Below are 12,846 nucleotides of genomic sequence, written 5' to 3' on the forward strand. Positions count from 1 at the left end.
CCCAGCGTGGCGGTGTCCCCGTGATCCCCCTTCTGTTACAGGGAGAAGTCTGCAACATGATTAACAAGAAGTATAACGAGTTCCTGCCCAGCATGCAGAGTGCCGAGGACTTGGTGGCGCAGGTGGATAGGCTGTCCAGCAACATCGACCTGCTGAAAGCGGGGATAGAGAACGAGGTGACAGCGGGGGCTTCCTCGGGGCTCTGGTAGATTGCCTCCAGTTTGACCCCAAAGCCGTAGGCACCACGCTTGGTATGGGGCAGGGGATGGAGGAGTCCTGAGTAAGAACTGTGGGTGATACTACCCCTAAAAAATGCCTTTGGGTGACACATGCTGCAGAGGTGGGTGTAATTACAGAACTGTCATTAAGGAATTGGCTGTGTTTGCGCTCTGTTGTGCAGCTGGAAACGTGTGTCACACGTCCCTCCTTCAGAAAGGAAGAAGGATCAGCCTCGTATATTGCAGGAAGGTGTGGCACAGCAATGGAGCGGCCGAGTGTTGGTCCCGCAGTGGAACGAAAGCCTAAATCATAGCTGTGCACGTTCATGGAAGGCTTTAAGGAGAATGTGAGCAGCGCTAGAAAAACTGTAGAGTATTAAAAAAGAAACCAGTTTATAAGTGTTTCCAGTGCTTCCAGATCTTCCTAGCAAGGTGCAGAATGGATGGAGCTTTCTTCCTCCTCAACAAATTATTCTAGTGACAGAAATACTTTAAATCTCGTATCATTATCACTTTTAAGAGGAAGTGTGTCTGATAACATCTGCTTGCTGTGAATGAGCTGAGAAGTTTGTTGTTTTAGGTTCAGCGAGACCTAAATGTTGCCGTTGCTGAATTCACTGAACTGAAGCAGCAGTTGGAGCAAGACACACTGGTTCTGAGTATTCTGAAAAAGCTACAAGAGGTGAGGAGAAGGAGTGGCTTAAAATCTGGTGCTCAGTCTGTGGCTTTACTCTGGACTTCTCTTTTGAATAACCGTCTGCAGCTGCCCTGTCTCTAGCTGCGTTGTTTTAGAAAGTCAGTCTAAGAGCAGATATGTAGTGACACGTGAATCTGTTTGACTATTGCAGTTTGATACAGCTATTAAAAAGTACAATACTGCATTGATGGAAAAGAAGTACGTTGCCGCAGCTCAACAACTGGCAAAGGTAACAATGACTTCTTAAGCGTATGGCTACATTGTTCATGTGTACTTGCAGTAAATTTCACAAGCTGCTTTTCGTCAGCAGAGGCACCAGTTACCCACGTTTTGTGTTTTGTCTTTAACACCAGGCACGAAGCAGCCTGAAAATGCTGCAATCCCGGCAGGGCTTCGAGCTGAAGATCCTGAAAGCGCTCAGCACAGAGCTCACAGTGCAGACACAGAACATGCTCTACCATCTAGGTGAAGAATGGCAGAAATTTGCTGTCTGGAAGCTTCCTCCTTCAAAAGGTAGGCTCAGCTGCAGTTTGTTTCACTATTTTTTGTTTCGCTATTTGAATGCCTGTTTTCAAGCGCCGACAAGATAGGAAATAGTCGTCCTGGTGAACTAAGGTTGCTTTCTGCTGTTTGCACAACCTAATTAATGGGAGTGATGAGCGGCAGCATTTTTTGGCTGTCACTCCACCCCTGGAGTATGTAGGTGCCACCGTAAGCAGTCCAGTGTAGTCTGTAGATTTTAAACAGTTCTGAAGGTTCACCTGCCTCAGCTGTGGTATTTCTTCGAAAACGTTGAAGCAGGGATCAAAACAGTTATGAGCCTCTGAGTACTTTTTTAGTCTTGTGAAGTATCAGAAAAGGGATGCTCTCCTCAAAGCTTCTGCTCCTGAGGAAATCAGTTGGGCCAAGATTTCAGGTTGCTCGTTACTGAATGCCTGATGCAGTGTAGTAGCTGGACAAGTCCTCTGAAATTTCAGCCTGAACACGTTTCCCCTCTGGGCCAATTTGGAAGGTACTTTTACCTTCTCTGACAGGTTTTCAGATTGCTGCTTTTGTTGCAGGCAGCTGATTGCAAGAACAGCTCAAGAGTGTACGTTGCTGTCTTCATTGAAACACAAACTTTTTGTTTGGAAGAGAAAAAAAACCTTTTCCTTTGGATTTAACTTGAAACGATGAGTGGTTTTCTGCTGCTTCTTTTCCTTTAGAGAGCAGCAGCCTGGAGTCAGCGTTGCATTCGGAACTGCACTTAGGCACAGTGCCGTCCAAAGAGGAGGAGGTTGCTGGCCCGCCTGTTGCTTCTGTGCTGCAGGCATTTGCTGTCTTGGGAGAGCTGCACGCCAAACTGAAAATTTTCGGTAAGGCAGACAAACATAGCTGTATGAGAGCTGCAGCTAATCAGGAGAGCATTTCTTCCACTTTCTGCAAAGAATCTCTGCTCCGAAATACTCCCTGTTGGGCCTTACTGGAGCAAACTGCCTGCCTCCTGCTGTTAGGAAACATCTTTTTCTTTGTCTCTCAGGCCAGCTGTTGCTGAAGTACATCCTCAAGCCGCTGATTTCATACCCCTCTCTTCAGCCAGTCACAAAGGAACAATCAGATGTGCTCATCCTGCGTTTTAAGTCTGAGGAGCCTAAGTTGGATCATGCCTCTCCTATGGAGGTTTTTGACAAGATCAAGCTTGTGTTTGAAGTTCTCCACAAATACCTGCTGAGTAGGTAGTTTCTCCCGTTTGAAATTAGACTGAGACCAGTAAATTGTTCACGTAGTCAGAGGAGAAGCTTTCCAGAACGTCTGGTTGTTCAGTGCTATTGAATTATGCATAAGGTCTAAGCAGCTTATAATGTTAACTTGCTACGCTGTGCTCTTGGACAGCCTGGCACCTTGTCAGACTGGACTTAGCGACGACCCAGCATTCACAGAACTGGGAAAACGAAGGAGGAAAGTACTATAGCTCAAAGGGAGCAAGAAACTAACTTTTTGGTAAATGTTTTTTCCTCATGAACCAGTCAGTTCTTTGAAGATCTTTGCCTGCCACACGTCTACAAGGTGGAAGTCACGATGGGATCCGTGGAGTTCCCTCAGTCAGGCTGGGCACATGCAGGATCTTCCATTGGCTAGAAATTGGCCTGGGCTTTGCTAGCCTTTCATGAAATAAACGTGCTGGGAAAGCAGGCTCAGTTTACCCGTAAATTCAGTTGTCTCCTGGTGGGGTGGGTGATTCCACAGGCCCACCACATGGCCTGGACAAGAAGAATAAGATCATGGACAAGCTGGTGAAGGAAGCAGATGTATTAAAATCCATTTCTGTTCTCTCGAATTCAGATGTGCCCCTTGAGGAGCCTGAAGATGAAAAGGATTGCAGAGTGACACTCGCAGAACTGCTGGGTGATATGATATGGGAAGAGTTATCCGACTGCCTCATTCAGAACTGCCTGGTGAATTCAATCCCAACCAACAGCAGCAAACTAGAGCAGTATATAGAGGTGGGGCAAAACGATTGCTGAAAAGCTGGTGGATGCTTATTGCTCTCTAAAACCTGGTTTCATCCTTTGCTTTCAGCTGAGTGGAAGATTTTATGCCCAACTCTAATTTTGTTCTCTGATTTTAGGAAACTAAGTTAATACAGAATATGTGTCTGCTCTTCTCAGGTGATTAAATCCACAGAGGAATTTGAAAAAGCCTTGAAGAACATGCATTTTCTGAAAGGAGACGCGACTGATTTACTGAAATACGCCCGTAACGTCAATTCCCACTTTGCTAACAAGAAGTGCCAGGATGTGATTGTGGCAGCCAGAAACCTGATGACCTCAGAAATACACGATACCGTGAAGGTGACTGTTGATGCAAACCTTTTTTAGCAGTGTTCAAGAGGGTTATTTCATTAACAAGAGGTTTCTAAAATACTCGAAGTTTGTTTGTGTAGGCTTTTCTAGCTAGTGTCACAAGTGTAAGAAAAATTAGAGCATGACTTACAAAGTTGTTTCTAGGCATACAACACCACACTGACCCTTTCGTGGTCTGCTGTGTTGTTCATAAGCCAGGAAACTTCCAGCAGTCTTAGGGAACTTCTGCAGCCCTGTGTTTATCTTGCGTCTTAAATCTCCGTCATTTGTAGTCTTGAAGAGTCTCCTTTCGGTGGGCTCTGAATTACAGTATACCTCTCTCTTGTGTTCCCATAGATCACACCTGATTCCTGTGTAGCCCTACCAAGGCTTCCTGTTCCCGGGCCAGGAGATCACTTAAAAATGCAAACAGCTTCTAAACCTCTGCACAACGACATGGTGAATTTGGAGAATGAGACTAAGCTGAGCCAGTACACGTTTTCTCTGCCCACGTGCCGCATCAGTTCATCAGTGGAGAAGCTGATGGAGCTGGCTTACCAGACGCTGTTGGAGGCTACAGCCAGCACAGACCAGTGGTAGGAATTCTGTATCAGTGGGTAGCTCTTGGGTGTCAGATACTTACTGCCTTTAGCAACAGCAAGCATCTGTTAATAGATTAAAAGAATTTTAAAAGAACAGAAGATACTTAAAGACTAGAATCAGTCATTGAAATGATCCTCTCTTTTGGCCGGTGGATGCATCTCTGGGTTTGTGCAGTAGACTGGTACAGCAGGAACAGCTGTGGACTATGTTCCCTGCAATACTCAGGTTAAGCAGCTTTTCAGGGAACATTCAGGTGCACTTCATTCTATTTTAGCTATTAAAGCAGAGAAAACATTGTAAACTCATGTTGTGTGCACAACATAGTTCATGGCTTCGGTGTTTTCATCAGGAAAAACACTATTGGAGGATAGAACAAGGGGAAACGGCACCAAGCTGTGCCAAGGGAGGTTCAGGTTAGAGATAAGGAGGAAGTTCTGTACTGAGAGGGTCGTCAGAAGCTGGACCAGGCTGCCCAGGGAGGTGGTGGAGTCACCATCCCTGGATGTGTTTAAAGAGCGGGTAGATGAGGTACTTAAGGATATGGTTTAGGGGGTAGACAGGAGCGGTTGGACGTGATGATCTCAGAGGGCTTTTCCAACCGAGCGATTCTGTGTGTCTGTGATTGCAGCGTTCACTTCAGTGATTTACCGTACGCTGTCACTCGTTTAGAAAAATCACAACCATCTATTTTTTTCAAAACAGACGAATGAACAGATGAAACATCTCATTCTGAGATGAGTTCTTGCTTGCTTTGTGCTGGGTAAAAGGCAAGAACTCCAGCTCCGCATCTAGCAGGGCTCTGCAGAGAAAACGCGTAAAGGTTTTGAGGAACCATATATGGTCTGCTTTAAAAAGCAGAGACCACAACCGTGTAGCAGGAGAGCTGCCTGCGTACTGAATGCCCTTCAGTGGACCGTGGCAGAGAGGGGGCTGGCTGTTTGAGCACACCTGGTGGGGAAAGGACACTGTCCCCTTTGTTCCTGGGGTTTCATATCTCCCTTCTGACGTGTGGTCTGAAGCTCGTCTTTTCCACGCTGAACACACAAGGTCATCACAGCCTTTGTTGACATCACTGTCATTGATGCTGACAATCCACTCTTTGTGCCACTTCTCTACTAATAAAACCTTGTTTTGGAGGAGGTTGAGGGTCACTTGTGAACCTGACAATTCCACTGACAAACTAACGTGAACCTTATTTTCCTTGTAGCTGCATGCAGCTCTTCTACTCTGTTCGAAATATATTCCAGCTGTTCTACGATGTAGTGCCAACATACCACAAGTAAGTGAGCGTGTGTAAGTGTGCATGTATTGCCTGGGGCCTGTTTTAGAGAGAATAGTGCTATTGGAACTGCCCCGTTTGTCCACCACAGACAGAGATTGCTAAGGGCTTCCTCCAGTGGCAAAAAACCAGTCCTCCTAAGTTATTATTAAATCATATCTGCTGCAAAATAGGTGCTTGAGAGTTTCCGAGTTGGCGGTCTCATGACCAAGGAGATAGTTGCAGTTCTTGTAACAGTTGTGTTTGAATCCAGCCACGTAACTTTGGCCCCAGGTCTGATGCAGGTATTTTTCATTATGTTTTTCCTGTAAAAAAGAGCAGCAATGGAGACTGAAAGTACACAGTTCTGTCAGGGAACACTGGGATGTCACTGAAGAGGACTTCTCTCTTGTCCTCACCATAACGTTGTTATAGCAAGGAATCTTCCTGTTTGAAAGCCCATTGCTAGGAACAGCGTGGCTATAACACACGCTTCAAGCTCCAAAGTGCCATTTTGCTAGCCATGAAACTGCTTTCTTACCAGTTCTTGTGTGGCTGTGATAGGAGGTTAAATGCTTTTATTCTGACTGATGTCTTAATCAGGCATTGCCCACGGTTACTTGCAACATCTGTCTGGAACAGGCAGTGAGTTTCTCTAGGGTAGGCATGACAGTTCTGTTAACAGAGCCAGGCCTAAATAATTACACTATTTTCTCTTCCTGGGACAGGGAGAACCTTCAGAAGTTACCCCAGCTGGCAGCCATTCACCACAACAACTGCATGTATATTGCTCACCACTTGCTCACCATGGGACACCAGTTCCGGTACCGCCTGACTAACATCCTGTGCAACGGAGCAGCTACTTTCGTAGACCTGGTACCTGGTTTTAGGAGACTTGGTAATTTTACCTTTCAGTATTGCAGTATATGGATGGATATCATGGTAACTAATCTTGGTATTTATTTCTGAGTTATTTAACGTAAGTGCAGCTACTGGCTCAAGCAGTGGATTGTTATTGAAGAGTTTTGGACAAGTAGCAAGGACGTTTTCTAGACTGGGAAGCCTGAGAAAGCGTTAGGCTCTAAGCAAGACCCAAGTTTAGGGCTTGACTCTTCAAAACCCAACTCTTATCCAGCACGTAGTTCAAGAACAGTTCATCATCCTGCGAGATGTTGTGGCACTCAGATATTCTGGGATCTGCTGCTCAGTCCTCTGATATTTTCTTTAGCATATTCTATGGAAACAAATTCAGAGATAAGACTGTGTGAGCCTAATAGGAGCCTGTCATCCATGGTTAATTCTGCTACTCAGCCCGTTTTCACAAGTGTTGTAGCAGTGCAAGCTGCACAAGACCTTACCAAATACGTAACTGGGCCTGGTTAAGTTTGCTCTATGAGACTGGAAATTCCTTTAAACATAAATCATTATAGCAGGTTCATTATTCAGCACTTACAGTTGCTAAATTGGCAGAGCAAATTTAATAATTGCTTAATTGCTTCTCTCTGCTTGTTTTTGCTCTTAAAGGGATGGAGTGTTTTCTGGCCCAGATGCGAGTGCAGAAAGGAGAAATCCTGGAGAGGCTGTCAAGTGCCAGGAATTTTTCTAACATGGATGATGAGGAAAATTACTGTGCAGCAAACAAAGCAATAAGGCAGGTAAGCAAGGCAATCAAAGCCCAATACCCCTTGTCTGTAGATGCTGTCCTTGGGAAGGTACGGTACATTTAATCTCAGTCCTGAGAACTGCACTGTTTCAGCAGTCACACTTTTCAGAACAGTTTTCTGCCATGATTTTTTTTTCCTGGGCTGTGTCTTTTTGTAAAATCGAAGCATGCTGAGTTCGGTTCCTCCTGCCCCACGTTGAAATGAAAAGCTGCTTGATCTTGGCGTTTTGTTGATAGTACATTCATAATGGTTTGTGGGTTTTTTTTTCAAGGAAAAGACCTATCACGGTTTTAATGAGCAAAAATGTTGTATTTTTACCCAGGAATGTCTGCTCTATGCAGTTGCAGGATACTTCATTGTCTTCTGCCTTTTTCAAACTGATTTCTGACCACATGTAGTCACCTTGTCATTGGGTGCCTCTCTTAGTGTACTTTTTGATCACACGTAGATAACACACAGCTGTTAACTTCCAGGTACTGCATCAGCTGAGAAGACTGGGAAAAGTCTGGCAAGACGTCCTCCCGGTGAACGTGTACTGCAAGGCTATGGGGACCTTACTGAACACAGCTCTCGCAGAGGTTGTCACTAGGATTGCTGCCCTAGAGGTAACGGCACGAGGTGGACATGCCAGCCCTGGGGTGGTGAAATCAGCTAGCATTCGTGACCTCTGGAAGATAGAAACCAGGTTTTAGGGAACAGTGATCTTTCACAGAACTTGCAGTTGTGGTCCTGTCAACGAGAAACGTTCAAGGTAGCAGTAACTCACGTCCAGTTGACAGTGATGCCATGGCTCTGTAGTCAAGGGGAGGGTCAGGGAAGTGGCTGTGATTCCATCTCAATTTGGATTTGGGCCTGTCACTCCTAGTTTTGCTATGAATTGATCTGGTTTTTCTTGTTCGACACACAGGAGTTAGCTGTTGTCTGAAACTCCATCTATTCCCATACATTTTCAATGTGTGCATCTCTAATGAACCTCTCCATCCTATCTCAGCACCAGATGCCAAAATCCGCCTGGCATTTCAAACTGCAATTCTTAGCTCTTTAAATCTCCATTTCACTCCAGTTCTGTGTTTAAGTCGTTGTCAGGCCACCTTAGGTCGAGTACAACTATTCTATTACATTTCCTAATTTAAGTATGTTTTCACAGCAAATGACAGAAATGTGTTAGTGCATCTGTTCTAGTTGTAGTTGAATGCGATCTGAACCCCTGCTTTAATTTCACACACACACAGCCATCTCTTTTGTGTTCCACTTACTGCTTGGCACTCCAAAAGTAGATCTAACTGCCTCCATTAACATTTGTTCAATTCTAGGATATCTCTGCAGAAGATGCAGATCGGTTGTACTCCCTCTGTAGGATCATGGTGGAAGAAGGACCCCAAGTTTTCACCCCTCTGCCTGAAGAAGACAAAAATAAGAAATACCAAGAGGAAGTTCCAGTCTACGTGCAGAAATGGATGACATTCAAAGAGCTGATGATCATCTTGCAAGCCAACCTCCAAGAAATAGTAGACCAGTAGGTGTCTTCCTTTCTTCCTCCTCAGTGTTAGCTCCTCAGCCCAACAATGGAGCTGGGAAGCGGTCCGACATCCGCAGCGCACTGCACTCAGGGGACTCTGTTGAGATGAAAGGCAGTCATCATTAATAAGGATCAGATAGGTGCCCCTGGGGCTGTTTCTGTGTTTATAGTCCATTTCAAGCTTGCTCACGCATTGAGCTGCCTGCTGCAGAGGAAAAGGCAGCGGTAAAAAACCAAGTGCCGTAGGAGAGCCAACCACAGCGCGGTTGCGCATCCCCCTTGGCTTCTCCAAGTTCAGAAGTATTTCACGGCGAGCAGCCCGGCGTTTTGCCTGCTGCTTTGATGGTATCTGTGCCTTGCTGCTGCAGTCATTCCACATGATTGGCCTCTGCGTTTTCGATGCCGTTTCTGGCTGCTTTTAACTTGCAAGGGAGGTTTATCTGAATTATACATGAGGATTCGCATAATTGCTCCTGTTACTTCAGTTGGCGTGAGTTGTCAGAAGCCAGACACTCCCTGTTCACGGCTGCCACACGCATACGTCTGAACGGCAGGACAAGGTGCTGTCCTCAGTAGGCTGGGCTCAGGAGGTACCAGCCCAGGGGACAGCACGGAGGAGTTCCCTTTCTGTGCCTCTCGCTGATGGCGTTGGAACCACGTTAGAAACCAGAGGTTCCCAACCCTGCCTCTACCTGGCCATAAGCCACTTTTTTCTTCTTTCCTGTGTTTTGGAGGTGAATGGGAATTTTGCAGACAGGCTTTAGGCTTATTTTGCAGAAGGAAAAGGTATGGTTTGCATGGAGTGTGGAAATCACAACTTGTTGCTCTCTACACCTAGCAAAACAATTCCAGACCCAAGTTGCATGCAGTTGCAAACTGCATTTGTTCTGCCTTCAGACTTGGGACTGTAACGGGTGCTCAAAAGGCTGGTTTTAACATGACATTTCTGTGCAGTCTGGCTAAATAAAGAACTTTCTCTCCCACGTAGGTGGGCGGATGGGAAGGGACCCCTTGCAGCTGAATTCTCTGCAGCTGAAGTGAGGAGTCTGATCCGAGCCTTGTTCCAGAACACAGAAAGAAGAGCGGCAGCACTGGCCAAAATTAAGTAGCTGTTTACTCCTACACGTTGCATCTTCTGATAAACAAGAGGAAACTCAGTCTTGCAAATATTTTTTTGGATTTGACCCTTCTTATTTCTACTGGTATAAAACAAGCTTAGCATTAGGTAAGTGCTTCCTGGAAGCTCAAGTGAGGGAGAAGAAACATCTCCTAGCTCAACGGTTGCAGAGCAAAGAGGATGGCTCTGTGAGCCTGGGACCAGAAAATCACCGCTGGGTAGCACACAAACACTGCTTCTGCTCCGTCTGCCAGGCAGACGGGGTTTGGGCTTGGAAATTCAACCTCCTGCCATGCTCCCCAGCGGTGTTATGCCCAGATCCAAGGTTTCCTCATAAGCTGGTGGGTGTACAGTCAGTCCTGGTGAAGAAAAGATGCTCTTTGTGACGTTTCTTAATTTCGGTTCTCTAGGATTTCACCTTCCTGTTAAGTAAATCAGATCTTGTACCCAGCATCTCTGCAAGAACAGGCAGTGCTGGCAGACGGGCCTCTCGTGCGAGGTGCTGTGTCATGTCTCATGTGTAACACGTCATCTCAAGCTTGCTCGCTTAAGGGTCTTGTGGAGGGATTTTGATTTCTCAGTAGTCAGCCTTATCTATGCAGTTTGACATCAGGGGCCGTGGAGCCCCTTTGTGTCTTACCTCGGTCCCTGCAAATCACATAGGACACCAACAGACTTCGATGGCTTTTGCTGTCCTAGGAATGCTCAAGTGCCAAACTTTGCTCTTTCCCACCTCAGGTTTCCCTGAAGAGAATTACAAACTTAGGGCAGGGATGAGGGGAGAGGAGATCCTGTTCCGAGTGGACTGTCTACCCAGTCACAGGGTTTTGCACAGGTGGCAAAATTCCTCATGGCTGTATTTCTTACGGAAAATGTCATAAAACTGACTTAGAATTTGCCAATCTCACTTCACCACCTGTAGAAGCCGGTTCAGCTCCTTCCTCTGCCTTTTTGCTGTGTGTGAACTGGGTAGGTCTGGCATCTGTTGTCTTTTTTTTTCAATTTTCTGTCCTAAAAAGTCATGAGAGAAACGTAAAAAAGGGAATGAAATGCGCACTCGGAGCATTTTTAAGTTTAATACCTTTTAAGTTTTTATTATCTTTTAAGTTTAATACCTTTTGGCTACGTTTGAGACTCTGAGAAACGTGTATTTCTTTTAAAGCCCCTTTGCAGACAGCAGTCCAAAAAACGCACGTCTCTTGAAGAACACCACTTCTCTCGTGTAAATTGTTCACAGAAATGTAGTTTGCTATTTTCTTTAATAAACTATTTATACTGAGCAGATTCTCTGGTGGTGTCAGGGGGTACAGTTCTGTTAGGGGTGAGTCGCTCTTGGACCATTCTCCACTTACTGCACGGAAAGGGCAAAGTGTTCCTCTGTGAAGTCTCTCCTTGCCTCATTTCTAGTAGGTCTAGTCCAAAAAAGAAGGAAAACACAAGCAAGAAATCGGTAACATAGAAGAGGTTGTCCCAGAGGTTCATATGCCAAGGGTGAGCGTGGGGTGGTGAAGGAAGGAGTTCACATAGGATGCTAGGATTTGTCCGAGCGATATGCACGGCTGCGGGGCACACTGAACGCTCGCCTTTGCTGCAGCTTACCTCAGTGATGCGATAAATCCACGGCAGGAGCTGAGCCACGCTGGTGTAAACCCCGGGGTGGTTGGGCTCGGCGCAGCCCTGGCCCCAGCTCACGACGCCAACCAAGCGCCAGGCAAACCCGTCCTGGCAAACCAGGGGGCCCCCGCTGTCGCCCTGCAAGACAGCGCGGAGTAACGAAGCGGCTCTGCCCGCTGGGGCGCGGATCAGGCTGGCTTCTCCCTCACGGCTTTGTTCCGTCAGCCGTACAGAAGCTGAAGTGCAGGTACAAGAAGTGGTGTGTGCCTCCCTGCGAGGCTTCTGTGTTCGTTCTGCAAAGACAGCTAAATCTCAGCCCGACGTCAGCGCACTGGGCCGCTACGCAGAGTGGTGACTGCAAGGTGTTTCCCCAGAAGCCAGCATTAGCTGGAGCACAGCAGGGATGTACGACTGCCCAGCCCTGCCCAGCCCTGCTGCGCACACCCAGCACACTCCGCTGCCTCCCTGCTGTTACCTGGCACGCATCTATTTCCCCACGCAGGTAACCAGCACACAGCATCCTGGGAGTGAGCTCGCCTGCGTACATGCACGAACTGTTGCACCTCTTGGTCCCGATTAAGGGAACGAGGGCTTCCTTCAGTGTGTCCGTAACCTGCGCTGAGGGGGGAGAGAGAAGCCAAGAGGGGAGTGACATGTGCAGAGCATGAGTGACTAGTTCAGAAGGTGGGATTATCGTACAGAATTAGATACGGACAGGCCCACAGGAGCTGTGGATGTGGGGTGCAGAGCTGCTGGAGCAGGAGGGGGCATTTGCAAGACGTGGGATGGAAAGGGCTGGGCAGAGCCAGTGGGGAGCGAGGGGAAAGCCTCTGGTCAGTGCTGAGCCGCAGGGACAAGACAGGAGCTCACCTTGGTCTGGTCTGGTATAGCCCCAGCCGGAGACCCAACACGGCGCGCCATGGAAGAGGTCCTGGTGCGAGGGTGGCAGACACACGGCACGGACGGCAGCTGGTACGAGGGTGACAGGGTCAGTGCCAGGCCAGCGGGTCACGCTGCCTGCCAGGCACCAGGCTGGATGTCCTCAGCGGCTCTGACATGGCAGCTTCAAAAAAGGCCGGGTTTTGGCCACCTCTTTAACCATGGGATAAGACTGACAACTCCACAGACGGGAAAAAAACCACAGCAGCCTCACGGCAGCATCTTACCTGAGAAATTCAGGGGGACTTGGAGCTTCATCAGAGCAATGTCGTAGTCAAGGCTGCTGTCATTATAAAGCGGGTGGTAAATTATTTTCTTTACTGATAACCCAGCCTCCTGCCTGATCGAGCCATGGGCGATGACGCCTGCGAAAACCAGCCAGGCAGAGGCTTGCA

At 47.2% G+C, this 12,846-nt stretch overlaps 2 protein-coding genes across 2 annotated transcripts in view; one reads left to right on the forward strand and one right to left on the reverse strand.

Annotated features, from left to right (window-relative positions):
- Nucleotides 1-13: 13 nt before the first annotated feature.
- ZW10 (zw10 kinetochore protein) lies at nucleotides 14-10,328 on the forward strand. The gene is made up of 15 exons (XM_010185902.1): nucleotides 14-176; nucleotides 799-900; nucleotides 1,067-1,144; nucleotides 1,269-1,428; nucleotides 2,121-2,270; nucleotides 2,435-2,626; nucleotides 3,238-3,398; nucleotides 3,564-3,746; nucleotides 4,095-4,333; nucleotides 5,548-5,619; nucleotides 6,327-6,496; nucleotides 7,123-7,253; nucleotides 7,736-7,867; nucleotides 8,576-8,778; nucleotides 9,770-10,328. Exons 1-15 carry the CDS (start codon nucleotides 57-59, stop codon nucleotides 9,888-9,890), a joined length of 2,214 nt encoding a protein of 737 aa, XP_010184204.1. The 5' UTR covers nucleotides 14-56; the 3' UTR covers nucleotides 9,891-10,328.
- A 973-nt stretch (nucleotides 10,329-11,301) lies between these two features.
- TMPRSS5 (transmembrane protease, serine 5) overlaps nucleotides 11,302-12,846 on the reverse strand; it is a gene marked incomplete at its 5' end in the record, with an annotated part of 3,613 nt that continues 2,068 nt past the window's right edge. Inside the window, 5 exons of the mRNA XM_010185903.1 lie at nucleotides 11,302-11,310; nucleotides 11,498-11,650; nucleotides 11,988-12,130; nucleotides 12,383-12,481; nucleotides 12,679-12,840. Of these exons, the coding sequence (XP_010184205.1) occupies nucleotides 11,302-11,310; nucleotides 11,498-11,650; nucleotides 11,988-12,130; nucleotides 12,383-12,481; nucleotides 12,679-12,840 (566 nt within the window). The remainder of the gene's footprint in view (nucleotides 11,311-11,497; nucleotides 11,651-11,987; nucleotides 12,131-12,382; nucleotides 12,482-12,678; nucleotides 12,841-12,846) is intronic.

This window comes from Mesitornis unicolor, unplaced genomic scaffold (assembly GCF_000695765.1).
Source record: "Mesitornis unicolor isolate BGI_N332 unplaced genomic scaffold, ASM69576v1 scaffold12486, whole genome shotgun sequence".
NCBI lineage: Eukaryota > Metazoa > Chordata > Aves > Mesitornithiformes > Mesitornithidae > Mesitornis > Mesitornis unicolor.

Excerpts from the sequence above, each read along its gene's own strand:
- ZW10 (XM_010185902.1), top strand. The coding sequence starts at position 57 with ATGATTAACAAGAAGTATAACGAGTTCCTGCCCAGCATGCAGAGTGCC. Across the intron at positions 3,747-4,094 it reads AAATACACGATACCGTGAAG|ATCACACCTGATTCCTGTGT; the intron begins GTGACTGTTGAT and ends GTGTTCCCATAG. Across the intron at positions 7,868-8,575 it reads CTAGGATTGCTGCCCTAGAG|GATATCTCTGCAGAAGATGC; the intron begins GTAACGGCACGA and ends GTTCAATTCTAG.